General features: G+C 46.4%; 1 protein-coding gene across 1 annotated transcript; it reads left to right on the top strand.

Annotated features, from left to right (window-relative positions):
* Positions 1–4,064: 4,064 nt before the first annotated feature.
* LOC311374888 (mannosyl-oligosaccharide 1,2-alpha-mannosidase IB) lies at positions 4,065–15,206 on the top strand (the record flags this gene model as incomplete). The annotated part of the gene is made up of 8 exons (XM_084490636.1): positions 4,065–4,159; positions 5,226–5,349; positions 5,804–5,897; positions 8,581–8,696; positions 10,305–10,524; positions 11,722–11,894; positions 13,953–14,068; positions 15,125–15,206. Coding segments are annotated over 8 exons (1,020 nt in total), but the record flags the coding sequence as incomplete, so codon positions are not given.
* Positions 15,207–15,212: the final 6 nt, after the last annotated feature.

The following is a 15,212-nucleotide window of genomic DNA, read 5'->3' as shown; positions in this document are numbered from 1 at the left end:
AGTGGACCAAGGGGTGGGCATGCGTTCTGTACGCGAGCCTGTGTGAGAGAGAGAGAGAGAGAGAGAGAGAGAGAGAGAGAGAGAGAGAGAGAGAGAGAGAGAGAGAGAGAGAGAGAGAGAGAGAGAGAGAGAGAGAGAGAGAGAGAGAGAGAGAGAGAGAGAGAGAGAGAGAGAGAGAGAGGTTGTGCCCGCTGATGCCAAGTCAGCGTTTTTGCTCTGGAAGGACGTGATTTGAGGTCTCTCAATATATCATTCGGGCCGATAGTTTCTTAACTCTCCTGTCGGTTCTCTCCCCTCCTCCCTCTCTATCTCTCTCCCTCTCTCATGTGTTGGCAAATGTGGTTTGACCTCTGAGTGTTGAGTGACGCACACAGCTCTTTTTTTTGTGTTCTGACACGATTTAGCTGTACACTGTCCAGCTGGTGGATGGATCATCAATCTAGGACTGTACACTAACTTTATTAACTGGTAGCTAGCAAGCAAAAGGCTTCAGTAGACCAAATGCTCATTTACTAGCACACACAGGTGGATCGTGTGCGACATTCTATACACAATGTTTACATTTGAGAAATAAACAATTCCTTATAGCATATTATTAATAATAATTAAACAAATAATCATAAATATCAAGACAGACAGATACTGTAATAGGCTACTGAAAAGGGTAAGAAATGGTGTAGTCTAGGATAACAACATACAGGACACAATATCAGCCAGAGGAAGTTCAGGTAACAATATATAAATATAATGTTCATGTTTACCTGTTCATGACTCTTTATACGACTAACCAATAGCATGAGTGTGAAGTTGGGAGCGGTTTCCGGTCTCTCGATGAGCTGACGTAGCAGTTGAACTGCGTTTTATTAAGGCTATTGTTTAAGGCAGGGTACTTTTTAATTAGCTGATTGGTTCTTAATTATATACAATCGATAGCTCTATAGAGAGGATGGCTGCCCGTACGTCTCTGGGCAGGTATAGAACCACACCGCTAGACACACGCGTCTCATACCGGCCATCTCGTCTTAGTTCACAGCGTCACTTTTTTAATTAGGAGGATCTGTTTTATAGACAATGTGGTGTGACTTTTTTGGGGGGTACACCACTATAGCAGCACTATTTATACATTTGACTTTCAGTTTTGATGTCGGGATGTTCCTGGTAATTAATGTAAATTGTTAAACTTGGCAAATACTCTCAACAACATTGCATGACATTGAGGCTTTTGCCATTTAAATATGTATCCTGCTTGTAGTTTGTATATTGTAGCTTCTATGCAGGCCGTTCGCAGTAGCGTTCGGTTTACGCGATCACCAGGACATGTCGTTTGTTAGTTGCAGTGGAATGGAGAGTAAACAGTTTTTCAGATACTCAAATACTTTGCCGACGAAGCACTGCTCCAATAACATGCAGGTACTTGTCCAGGACAAGAAGAGGTTATGTTTTTTCGCCAATTTTTACAGATATGATGACAGCGCATTCTACTTACACATGTGTACGTTTAACCTAAGGCCAGGCAATACTGCAAAATTTTATTTCAATCCGATACCATGTAACACAGGACCAGAATTGCCGCTATATATACTGATACTTTGTTATTCAAAGTGGTCAATGTGTTTCAGGAGAACTGTGTTCCATGATTTTCTGAGGTGAATGCATCATCACCTCTACACAGGACAACTGCTACCACTCAGCTGTTCCATGGGGGAAACTGATTGGGAATAGGTTTTTGATTAGGGTAATAGACATCCCTGTAGGGCTGCATGATTCTTGATTAAATGAGAATGAATCACAAGGTTCTTGCTTGGAATTGATCACAATTCTCTCAAGATTTGTTTTGAATAAAAAAATGTATTGCACTGATTTACCTGAAACAGAAGGAAATGCAACAAAAATGATGATGCGGCCTGATATAGGACCGATGCATCACTTTGGACAGCGGGAAGGTACACTCCTGTGGTGTATAGCTTAGATGCAACAGCTTCATGAATCAGACACTGAACATAAAAACAATGAACTCTACTCTCTCGTCTTCTCTTACTTACTCGACCCTTGAACAAGTTATTTTCTGTGTGTTTTCTGTGCGTAAGATGCGAGAGGTTGGTTTGCTTCTTAGAATGTGAATCGATGTTACACCCTTTCTCAAGGGGAACTTGCAGCAGGAATGCAGCGGTTTCCTTGTGTGGCATGTTCCAATAATAATTGCGACGGTGAAAAAGACGGATGGTGAAGATGAGCTTATGATCCTCCCTTTCCCCAAAATATATTTAGTAGTTAGAGAATTCAGTTACAATGGTATACACCTCATGGTGCCCGTGAGATGTGAAACGAAAACGATTCGACAGTTCTACTCTTTATGAAATGGGCACAACATAGAGGAGAGAAACTGAAACTGGTATCAATCCTATTGACGCTGCTACCTATCTTCAAAGATGAGACATAGTATCCGTAGTATCGACATTCTGGGATCAATCTGCCCACCCCTAGTTTATACATAGATTCTCTTTGCACACAATCATTAGTAATAGCATATGCATTCAAAACGGTGGCACTGTACAGCCCCGTCTGCATCACTCACTCAAACACACACACACACATCAGTGTTCAGATGATTCAGCTGCGGTCTACCTCCTGGTCTGACTATCTTCATTTAAACCATTTCGGGGGGGGGGCCATGCACCGACCCAGCGGTGGTGTCCTGTGGAAGGGACTGGCTATGTCCTATGTAACCACAAATAGATCTGAAATACAAGGGAAAAGGGACAGAATGATGAGCTGCAGCTGATTCATGTGTGTTTTCGACCTGCTGTGCTGGAGAACAGCACGCCCGCCTGGCGGTGCGGTGTCGGCGGGGTAGACTCTCTCTGTTGAGGATCATTGGAGATGATGGATGTGCACTGAGCCAAACGGAGGATTGTACCACGTAAACACGCTCGGGGATCTGCCGTCACATCTAGCGGTGTTATTACCTTCCTCTCCCTGCTCAAGTGCCCCCTCACGCTCTCGGCTCCCGAACGGTCTCTGACGCTCATTACAGGAACCCAACCTTGGCTTTTCTTAGCCCAATGGACTGGGATCGCTGGTTTCATCTTGAGGAGAGATGAAACCAGCGATAAGGAGGGTTCCTGTTGGACTGTTGACATGGTTTCATGCAATGACGGTTTAGCATGAATCATCAGCTGATCTTGAGTTCCTTAAAGCATGTTGGTAGTGTATTTAGTGTCTCTCTCCCTCTCTCTGTGTCTCTCTCCCCCTCTGGCTCTTTCCCTCTCTGTATGTCTCTCTCCCACTCTCTCCCTCTCTCCCTCTCTGTGTGTCTCTCTCCCTCTCCGTCTCTCTCCCTCCCTCTTTCTTCCTGTGTCTCTACCCCTCTCTCCCTCTTCTTTCTCTCATCAACAATCAGGGAGTGAATGCTCAGACGATGCTGCCACAGAGTTCACTATTCGTGTTCATGTTTATTTTCTTATTTATCGTCTGCATTACGTAACAACACTATGATAAAGCCACTTACAAAGACCAGACCTACTGTATGTAATCGTATTTCTGTACTTTCCTGTACGGTGCAACGTTGAGCAGTGCAACAGTAGCGTGACCAGTTGATGGGAGGTTCTGAAAGTCCTACTGATGAGAGCATCTGTCAGCTTTACATCTGGTCTGAATGACATCATCTGAATGACAGATGGAGGGTCCCCAGGCAGTCCAGGCTATGACCCTACAGACGTCAGGCTGTCTTCTGTCTTCGTTTTCTTTATCCATCTCTGTCGGCCTCTGGATATATTAATCCTGTCTTATCCGTTTGTGCTTGACAGTGTGCTTTCTCGCACTCTAATTCTGCATTTTGTACTGTCGATTCCATACCCACACTGACGGTAGTATGTAGGCGAACTAGGAAGTAAGGGTGGCAACATCGCTCGTGGCACCTGCTGCTGGTAGCGAGCTCAGATACCATTTGGGATGATTGACCCTCAACCTGTATTTACAAATGTTCTCTCTCTGTCCCTTTTCATATTCCTCTCGCTCTCTATCTTGCTCTCACTCCCTCTCTCCCTCTCCCTCTCGCTCTCCAGGTGTTTAAGCTGAAGGCCGTGCAGCTTGCAGAGAAGCTGCTGCCAGCCTTCAACACTCCCACAGGAATCCCATGGGCCATGGTAAACCTCAAGAGGTGATTAGCAGGCGCCTACATCACCCATGATGCACCTCATACAGAGACACACCCACTCTCTTAATGAATTAATTTCAATTCGGAGCTTTATTGGTATGGAAAATGAACAAGAGCGTTGTTAAAAATTGGTAAAAAAAAAGTATTGAGTTCACTCAAAATGACCATGGATGTGTGAAGGAAGTTTAATATAAAAAAAAGGTAAAACCTAATATTTTATGTATTATAAAAATGTAATGTGTTCTGTCCCTCTTCATTAGGCCTTATGGTCTTCTTTAAGTTCCCAATCCTTATTCTTAGTGTGTGTGTACATGCATATGTGTGTTTTCCTCGAGGGCTTTCTCTCAATACTGATGTTCACCAGGGCTGTCTGTGCTCTGTATTTATTTATTCATTGAATAGAACAATGAAATGAAACCAAATGACTTCATTAAACCACAGGCCGACTCCTTCCAGTTGGGTGGGAGCGTGGGTGTGTGTGTGTGTGTGTGTTGTGAATCGTTAGTTCTGTAGTAATTCCATTCATTTTGATGCATCCAACTGTCTGTAAGCAAACGAGACAATGGGCAGAAGTAGAGGCAGTATCTGCATAATGTTTCCAAATGTTCCACTGTTTGCCATGGGGTCGACAATCCCCGAGATCTCATGCAACAACTATCGCGCTTTGTGTGGCAGGTTCAGGGTTCAGGCTTGTTGTTTCTCCCTAACGCAGCACAGTGGTAACCTCTGCTGCTCTTAAGGCCGTGGTCACGTGGTCAGTGAACATCGACACAGAAACAAACCATCAGCTGATGGAATAGGGCCTGACGTGCCCTTTGTTTTACTTCTTGCTGTGAAGATGCACTGGACTTTAAAAGTCAGTGACACACTGTATTCTGTCAAGGTCCGCATGGTTAATGTGTGTGGATTATTAGTTATACGTGTATATGTTGAAATACAAGTCAGGAGTCCAAACAACTTGAGTTTACATTGGATTCTTTGATCACAACTCTTGGGTCTCAGAATGTGCCATGTGTCTAAAACTCTCAACCTGTCCCTCCCTCCCTCCCTCCCTCCCTCCCTCCCTCAGTGGGGTGGGTCGTAACTGGGGCTGGGCGTCTGCAGGCAGCAGTATCCTGGCCGAGTTTGGGACGCTGCACATGGAGTTCGTCCACCTCACCTACCTGACCGGGAACCCCGTCTACTACCAGAAGGTAAGAGAACCCCGTCTACTACCAGAAGGTAAGAGAACCCCGTCTACTACCAGAAGGTAGGAAGGCCTGAAGGGCTGATTATGGTTCCACGTCGACGCAACGCAAGGGCGTTTACGGACCCATTACGTCCTTGCGGACCCTCCTTGCGTCCACCGCGAGGGCCTGACGTGCGCCTCCCAAAAATTGTAACCTTGCGTCGAGGCAACGCAGCAGCAAGGGCTGTGATTGGTCCGCTCACTAAAACCCGACGCAGAACCAAAACAGGTTCACGCCGGTGCGTCGAGGCGTCTGCGTGGTCCTTGCGTTGCGTTCGACGCGGGACCATAATCAGGCCTTAACACACGATGAAGGTCTGTGTGTTGTTCCCGTCTATACCAGAAGGTAGGAAGGCGTGAAGGGCTGTTGAAGGGCTGTTGAAGATCTGCGCTCTGAACACACTCCTGCTCCCTCCTAGGTGATGCACATCAGGAAGCTGCTGGCCAAGATGGACCGTCCTAACGGACTGTACCCCAACTACCTGAACCCACGCACCGGGCGCTGGGGACAGCGTGAGTACCCCCCTGGGTCTCTTCTCTCTTTTATTTATCGGTCTATTATGTATCTTTATGTCTCTTCTATCTCTCTGTATGTCTACTGTGTATCTCCCTGCATGTCTCTTATCTTTCTGTATGTCTCTTCTATACCTCTCTATGTCTATTGTATCTCTCTGCATGTCTCTTATCTATCTGTATGTCTCTTCTATACCTCTCTATGTCTATTGTATCTCCCTGCATGTCTCTTATCTATCTGTATGTCTCTTCTATACCTCTCTATGTCTATTGTATCTCTCTGCATGTCTCTTATCTTTCTGTATGTCTCTTCTATACCTCTCTATGTCTAGTATCTCTGCATGTCTCTTATCTTTCTGTATGTCTCTTCTATACCTCTCTATGTCTAGTATCTCTCTGCATGTCTATTCTGTCTGCCTGCACGTCTGTCTGTCCGTTAGTTAAAAAGGGTTGAAAGATGGGCTGGTTTTGTTTGGCCGACTAGCTGGTTTACTTGTTTGCTGGCTAGCTGGTTGGCTGGTTGGCTGGCTAGCTGGTTGGCTGGTTGGCTGGCTGGCTGGCTGGCTGGCTGGCTGGCTAGCTAGTTATCTTAGCAGGCAGACAGTGGGTCGACTGCAGGGTGAAGGAGAGCGAGAGCAGGACAGAATGATGGATGCATGCAGACTACATTAACAGATGGATCGTTAGGTGTGGAGTCATCCCGACAGCTGGTGATGGATTTTGTATCTCTGCCTGTTTGTTCTTCACTTTGTCATGTACCAGTCTCTATGTGCGTGTGCCTGGGTGCATACGTGAAACACTGAGTTGATACTATGATACCTCATAGTATTTCAAATCTGTTTAATATCATGCATATTGTGTTTGGGTGTGGGTGGGTGTGTGTGTGTGCGTGGCCGGATATTTTGGCATGCTTTAATGAAGACCACAGTAATTATGGGATGTTCTCTGCACCACCTTGTCCTCTAGGCCCCTGTGTTAATCAGTAAGAGATAACTGCTGCCTAATTAACACTTACAGATGCTTAGAGAGGGACATAGGGGGAGGGACAGGGTGAGAGAGAAAGGAGGAGAGAGAATACGTGTGTGTGTGTGTGTGTGTGTGTGTGTGTGTGTGTGTGTGTGTGTGTGTGTGTGTGTGTGTGTGTGTGTGTGTGTGTGTGTGTGTGTGTGTGTGTGTGTGTGTGTGTGTGTGTTGTCTGTCTAAGGACAGTCTGCGTCACTCTGACTCAGTGGAAAGTAACATTAGCATGATGAAGATTAGCCAGCCCTGGTCTGGTTCACGGTGACCTCCCTTTACGTGGTCTCAGTAACTCCCTCTCACTCTCTGTATCTCTAGATCACTCTTTTTTTGTAATGCCTCATACATGGCCCTGCTTGTAAAACATTTAAAAGAGACTATCTGCATTTGAACATTTATTTTTGCCTCCCAGCTAGGATGGCTGAGGTTGCATTGGATCACTGGGCACACTGTGTAATTGGATTGAATGGTTCATAATCCAATGAATAATAATATATTATTAATATTGAATAAATTACATTTTCCTCGAGGCATAATCTCTTGATCAATAAACCCTATTAATGGAATCTCACTTTAGCGACATTATCCATAGAATCATACAAACACATCATTAGCAGCACTATAAACAGTGAGACCATGGAGATGGGAATTGGTTGTTAAAGCACATTCTCAACTTATTATATTTACAAACCTAAAAAAGTTATACTTTAAAGAGCATTTACGGAAAAATAAGTTTTCTGCTCTTATCATGAAGGTTGTAGTGTACATAATCTCGCCCTCGCTCTCTCTATAGCATGCGTATACATCATCTTTGCCCTTTGACTCCCTCCATCTTTTCATCGCTCCCGTCTCTCGCTCTCTCTGTCCCTCGTTATCTTTGTCAGCTGAGAAGGATCATTTATCTCTAGACTACGAGCAAGGTCGGAGTCTCCCAACCCACTCTCGTCCTACAGTTTCACGTCTCCTCATGTGAGATATTGCAACATTATAAAAGTTGGAATCCACCACAATTCTTGACAAATGAAGTTTGAACTTCAGTGGTGAACAACAGTGTCTCCGTTGTGAAGACCAAAGATAGTTGCTCAATTAAGATCCAAGATGGCTCCTTAGTGAAGATCCAAGATGGGTCCTTAATGCTGATCCAAGATTGGTCCTGAGTGAAGATCCAAGATTGGTCCTGAGTTGATATCCAAGATCGGTCCTGAGTTGAGATCCAAGATCGGTCCTGAGTGAAGATCAAAGAGGCTTCTTAGTGGGGATCCAAGATTGGTCCTTAGTGGAGATCCAAGATGGCTCCTTGATAGTTGAGCTCAATCTAGTATAATGCATAATTAATGACTCAAGCGGTCTCTTGGTCTCAGCAGAACTTTTCGTTTTTCTTGTAAAGAATATTTAATCTTTTCCATCAGTTTTTTCTTGAAACATTTTGACATATTTTACGGAGTCATTTTTCCTAAGCTGATAAGTGAGTTTGCTGCCACTGAGGGGTCCACTACAATACGTGGTACATGGATTATTTTGCTCTTCAATGTGCACACCTGGCCTCTTCTGGGCTCAGTCTCAGGCTGAAATGTTAATTTGACTGTTAGATCTTTCTGTTACTTCCCTACCCGTCTCTCTCTCTCTCTCTCTCTCTCTCTCTCTCTCTCTCTCTCTCTCTCTCCAGATCACACATCGGTGGGGGGTCTTGGAGACAGTTTCTATGAGTACCTGTTGAAGGCCTGGCTCATGTCCGACAAAACCGACACTGAGGCCCGCAAGACCTACGACGACGCCATCGAGGTACACGTCCAACATAACCCAGACTTTACCCTTTAGAGAGGTATTTACTGTATAATACAGGTTAAACATAGACTGTATATAATAGAGGTTAAACTGACTTAACAGACTTTATAAAACAGGTGGCTTAAATCAAGCAATCTGATTGGTTCCCAACTGTTGTATATTGAGCGTATACACACAGCTATGATGCCTGTTCAGTTTACAGAGTTCAGTATCACTCCGCGCCTAACTCTAACTGTTGTTTATTTATATATAAAAGCGATAGCATAGTTCACTGAAGACTAAAAACATGTTGATTGATGGAGAGGGTGGAAATGTTGTAAAGCAATAGGCACACGGTGAGTGAACTCGATAGTAGGCTAAATTGCCGGCAAACCGAGCTACCGTCTCTAGCCTTCTCTCTGAAGGACGCTACAGTGTGTTGCATAGCAACCGCCGTACACTTTGCAGGCAGCCAGGAGGGACTACTTTTTTGTATTCGTTAAAAAAAAATGCTTTCTTGCTTTTTCAAAATTGAGGGTGTCTATGACTTTCATTTCGCCATACTTAACTGTGGTATAATGACCGTATACCACAGCCTGTCGTGATCTATTGCTTAAGTATATAATACAGGTTAAACTTACATTCCACATTCCATCGTGCGTACATTCTAAGTACTCATTAAGATTTGGACTGAATCGATGCATGAAGAGCACTTTTGTCCCATCTATTCATTATTCTATGGGCCATAAGTATTTCAACCGAGCAAAACGAAGTAGGCAAATTGCCTCTTAGAAAAACCTCACTGAAGGCGAGATGTCCTAGATGCTGCAATGACTTCTACTTCTAGCAGCTCAGCTTTGATTTTCTTATTAATTCACACAAAAACATATACCGTATACCTCAGTGAACTGAAGGGAAGGTATGAAAAATATATACCGCCAAGCCTACTGTGTACCGCCACAACCATTATTATGTGCTCGCACACAAACCATGCACTACTGTAATGTAATGCACTTACCCCTTAACCAGGCATCATACTTATGTTAACAACTGTCCAGTACTAACTTATTATTTTCATGCTGCAATTGGAATTCTGATTTCACGTCTCCATGGAGACCCCTCAAACTCCCCCTGAAACCGCATTGCGTTCAAAACAAGTTCATCCGCAATGAACTTCTTCGCTCACGGCCTGGCGAGAGAACATTAGCTCATTTTGAAGCACTTTTATGTCCAATGACGATAGCATTAGATTATTCAGAAATACGGCCTTGACATTGTTAATGTGGTAAATGACTAATCTAGCTGGAAACGGCTGATTTTGAATGGAATACCTATTTCCAGCAACCATCACCCCTGTGTTCTAAAGGTATATTGTTTAGCTATCCGTGTTAAAAGGCTTTTTCATGGGGTTTTCATGGAAAACAGTAAATTGTCTGGGGGACCCCAAACTTTTGAACGGTAGTGTATATGTACGTACATGTACACGTACGTACATATATATATATGTATGTACACCTGTATATGTACATGCATTTATATATACATGTATGCACATGTATATGTACGTACACATTGACCCCACATGGCTCCTAAGGCAGCGGACCTCCCCCCCCCCTTCCCCTCCAGGCCATCGAGCGCCACCTGATCCGCAAGTCCAACGGCGGGCTGACCTTCATCGGGGAGTGGAAGAACGGCCACCTGGAGAGGAAGATGGGTCACCTGACCTGCTTCGCCGGCGGCATGTTCGCGCTGGGCGCCGACGGCTCCCCCGACGACAAGGCCGGCCACTACCTGCAGCTCGGGGCCGAGATCGCACACACCTGCCACGAGTCCTACGACCGCACGGGTACACACACGTACACACACACACACACGTACACACGTGTACGAACACACACACACACACACACACACACACGTACATACACGTGTACACAGGTGTACACAGGTGTAAAAACATGAACAGACGTGCACACACGTACATACACACGTACACATACTAACACACACACGCAAACACTAACCTAGCCATTAGCTGTTTCCAAGAGGAGAGCAGTCTGTCCACTCTGACCCCTGTGTGTTATCCTATGAGGGCAGGTCTGTTCGATCTGGCCCTACTGTCAGCCTTCATCATTGGCAAAAACAAACCTTATTGGCTCAGAATACGGAACAAACAGGAAATCTGAAAAGCTGCCAAGGCCATGGAAAATCCATAAAGCAAAAGGCTTTTTATTCAAACACAACCACAGGCACACACAACCCACGGATTTACTATACACAGGCCTATAGACATATTGAACGGAACACACCAATATCCCCTGCTCTCTGCATCCCACCTCAAAAAATCCCCTCTAAATCGCCCTTCTTTTGTCTCAATCTCTCTCCATGTCTCTCTCCCTCTCCTTACTCTCTCTCTCCTTCTACTGATTCTCTCTCTCCCTCCTAATTCTCTCTCTCCTTATTCTCTCTCCCTCTCCTTATTCTCTCTCTCTCCCTCTCCTTATTCTCTATCTCTCTCCTTATTCTCTCTCTCCCTCTCCTTATTCTGTCTCTCTCCCTCTCTTTATTCTCTCTCTCTCCCTCTTCTTATTCTCTCTCTCTCTCTCCCTCTCCTTATTCTCTCTCTCTCTCTCCTTATTCTCTCTTATTCTCTCTCTCTCCTTATTCTCTCTCTCTCCCTCTCCTTATTCTCTATCTCTCTCCTTATTCTCTCTCTCCCTCTCCTTATTCTGTCTCTCTCCCTCTCTTTATTCTCTCTCTCTCCCTCTTCTTATTCTCTCTCTCTCTCTCCCTCTCCTTATTCTCTCTCTCTCTCTCCTTATTCTCTCTCTTATTCTCTCTCTCTCCTTATTCTCTCTCTCTCTCTCTCCTTATTCTCTCTCTCTCTCTCTCTCTCTCTCTCTCTCTCCTTATTCTCTCTCTCTCTCTCTCCTTATTCTCTCTCTCTCTCTCTCTCTCTTTCTCTCTCTCTCTCTCTCTCTCTCTCTCTCTCTCTCTCTCTCTCTCTCTCTCTCCCTCTCCCTCTCCCTCTCTCCCTCTCCAGTGCTGAAGCTGGGACCAGAGGCCTTTAAGTTTGACAGTGGCCTGGAGGCGGTCGCCGTGCGACAGAATGAGAAGTACTACATCCTGCGTCCAGAGGTCATCGAGACCTACTGGTACATGTGGCGCTTCACCCACGACCCCAAGTACCGCCAGTGGGGCTGGGAGGCTGCGCAGGTGAGCTCACTAAATAATGCGCCCCGGGCTGAGCTTCTTGTTTAGCAAATGTTGACTGAACAACCGGGCCAGACGGGAGAGACGGACAACATACACAAACAACGACCTAGAGACTTTGGACTGAAGCTACGAGAGCCAAATAAGAGCCAAAACAGAGAGCAAGGAGATAGGAGAAAGAGAGGAGAGACCTAGAGAGGAGAGAAGAGAGACCTAGAGAGGAGAGACGAGAGACCTAGAGAGGAGAGAGGAGAGACCTAGAGAGGAGGGAGTAGAGACCTAGAGAGGAGAGAGGAGAGACCTAGAGAGGAGAGAGGAGAGATGAGCGACCTAGAGAGGAGAGAGGAGAGACCTAGAGGAGAGAGTAGAGACCTAGAGGAGAAAGAGAGGAGAGACCTAGAGAGGAGGGAGTAGAGACCTAGAGAGGAGAGAGGAGAGACCTAGAGAGTAGAGACCTAGAGAGGAGGGAGTAGAGACCTAGAGGAGAAAGAGAGGAGAGCAGGTAAGCAGGAAGCGATGATGAAGACGTCATCGTAATCACGCTGCGCTCTGTGACAGCTGATCTCCTTTCTTCCACAAGCCTTCTAGAAGCTAAATCACATCATCCTCTCCATGAATTCATAACATGTTAGTAAATACACTAGGACCAGCTGGGGCGCTCATCACCTCGGGCTGAGCGTAACCATAGCAACAGGGGGGAAAGCCTCCTCCCTCCCGCTCAAACCACCACTCCCCTCCCCCCTTTTGGATTCCTCCCATCTGCTCCATGAGGAACCCCTCTTCTGAGACCGCCGTCTGGGCTTCATGGAGCCGTTTACAAAGCGTACCTCCACTCTACTCCCCTCCACAGCCCCCTGTCCCTGGACCCCCTGCTAGTCTCCCTGGTAGCCGTCCAGGGGGACGTCACCGGGGGCTCTGGGGGGCACAGCCAGCCCGTCCTAGACTAGAGCCTGGATGATGATGATGATGATGATGTTGCCTTCGTCATCACGGACCCTTGACGCTCCATATTTAGCCTTCCCCTGAATATTTGAGTGACTACACTAACCCTCTATGTTGGTGAGCTATAAATGAGCTGAACACGTGAGGCCTTCTGAAGGTTTTCTCTGAAACTAAACCCTGGGAGGTCTGGTCCGGTAGTCCTTCTGAACCTGGCCATCATCAACCATGTCTGTTTCATCATATTTATCTCTGTTGTAAAGACGTCTGGTGCTGCTGGGCTCTTTGGAACATTGTAGTCCCCTACTCTGTGGAAGTGGTGTGTCATGTAGTGATGGTGTTGTTGAGGCTGTTAGTGTAATCTCTGTTCTGCCCAGTGTTTTGTGTGTCTCCTCAGGACCTCGTCTCATATATAACAAGCAATGACATTAATTAAAGCATGCTGCTGTAAGCCCATTAAAGCATCCCCTGCCTTTATCCCTGTCTCTCTGTGTCTCTCTCTCCCTCTCTCTCTCCTCTGGCTCCTGGTTGTATTCCTTCTCTCTCTCTCCTCTCCCTCTCCTCTCCTCTCTTCCCCTCCCCCTCTGGCTCCTAGTTGTATTCATGTCCTCCATCTCTCCCTCTCCTGCTCCCTCTCTCCTGCTTCTGGCTTCCTATTCATCATATTGGATGGAAGGCCATTTGAGTCAAAATAAGTCAATTCATAAATTGATACATTTGTGTATAAAATATGTAAATGAGGCAACCCTGTGTGTGTGTGTCCCGGCTATAGATAGTGATGCAGGGGGTCTCACCCTAACTCTGTCTGTGTGTGTGTGTCCAGGCTATAGATACTGTATGTCTCACCCTAACTCTGTCCCAGTGTGTGTGTGTGTGTGTGTGTGTGTGTGTGTGTGTGTGTGTGTGTGTGTGTGTGTGTGTGTGTGTGTGTGTGTGTGTGTGTGTGTGTCCAGGCTATATATACTGTATGTCTCACCCTAACTCTGTCCCAGTGTGTGTGTGTGTGCGTGCGTGCGTGCGTGTGTCCGTCCAGGCTATAGATACTGTATGTCTCCCTAACGCTGTTGTGTGTGTGTGTGTGTGTGTGTGTGTGTGTGTGTGTGCGTGCGTGTGTCCGTCCAGGCTATAGATAAGTACTGCCGGGTGAGTGGGGGTTTCTCGGGGGTGAAGGACGTCTACTCTTCCAACCCGACCTACGATGACGTGCAGCAGAGCTTCTTCCTGGCCGAGACCCTGAAGTGAGTGTCTGGTGCTCTGGGTGGATTTGATTGGCTCTGTGTCCCGGTGGATTTGATTGGCTGTGTGTCCCGGTGGATTTGATTGGCTGTGTGTCCCGGTGGATTTGATTGGCTGTGTGCGTGGCGGTGAGTTTAATGACTTGTTGATGCAAGGTGTGGCAGGCGTTAATATTAAACAGCCGAATGCTTTCAGCTTGATTGAGGTACAACAATAGATGTGCTTCTATTAATAAGTCATAAATTATCCGGACCATTGAAACATAAACTTTGTCTTGAAAAAACTACCCATCATCAAAAACGATCTACTCTTTACATCAACATAACTAGCATTCTATTAATTAATCGTAAATGTCTATATATTATCTAGAGTGGCTGGGGTATTTCTATATATTATCACTATGCCAAGAACTCTGAACCTGCAACACGTTGACATCATGGCTAACACACCTTCACGTGTCAAGTTTAAAGTCCAGTTCCAACTGTAACCTGCCCTCTGGTGCCATGGTGCTGGTGTTCCTCCTTATCATCAGTGGCAGGTAGAGGGCGCTAGAGCTCAGGCGGCCCGCTGATAGCCCTGCTCTCTGGCGCCCCTGCTGGGGGAGCCACTTTCAACAACAGTAGAACAGTTAGAACTCTGGCTATAGGTTAGTGTTGGGAGCCGTGAATGAAGCCTGCGTTCCCCCCTCTATGTCATGCGTCATCTCGTTTCTTATCTCCTTCTCCCTCTCCATCTCCTCCTCTTTTCTCTCTCCTCCTCCCTCTCCTCTTTCCTCCTCTCCTCCTCTCCCCCCCCCTCCTCTCCTCTCCCTCTCCTCCTCTCCTCCTCTCTCTTTCCTCCTCTCCTCCTCTCCTCCTCTCCCCCCACTCTCCTCTCCCCCTCCCCCTCCCTCTCCTCCCCTCCTCCTCCTCCTCTCCCTCTCCCCCTGCCTCCCTCCTCTTTTCTCTCTCCTCCTCCCTCTCCTCTTTCCTCCTCTCCTCCTCTCCCCCCCCCTCCTCTCCTCTCCCTCTCCTCCTCTCCTCTCTCTTTCCTCCTCTCCTCCTCTCCCCCTCCTCCAGGTACCTGTATCTGCTCTTCTCCAGTGATGACCTTCTGCCTCTGGACAGCTGGGTCTTCAACACAGAGGCCCACCCTCTGCCCGTGCTC

The sequence above is a fragment of the Micromesistius poutassou genome, assembly GCF_964030765.1.
Source record: "Micromesistius poutassou genome assembly, contig: SCAFFOLD_5608, whole genome shotgun sequence".
NCBI lineage: Eukaryota > Metazoa > Chordata > Actinopteri > Gadiformes > Gadidae > Micromesistius > Micromesistius poutassou.
Note: the sequence above shows the minus strand (reverse complement) of the source record. Positions and strands in the feature narration are given on the sequence as shown.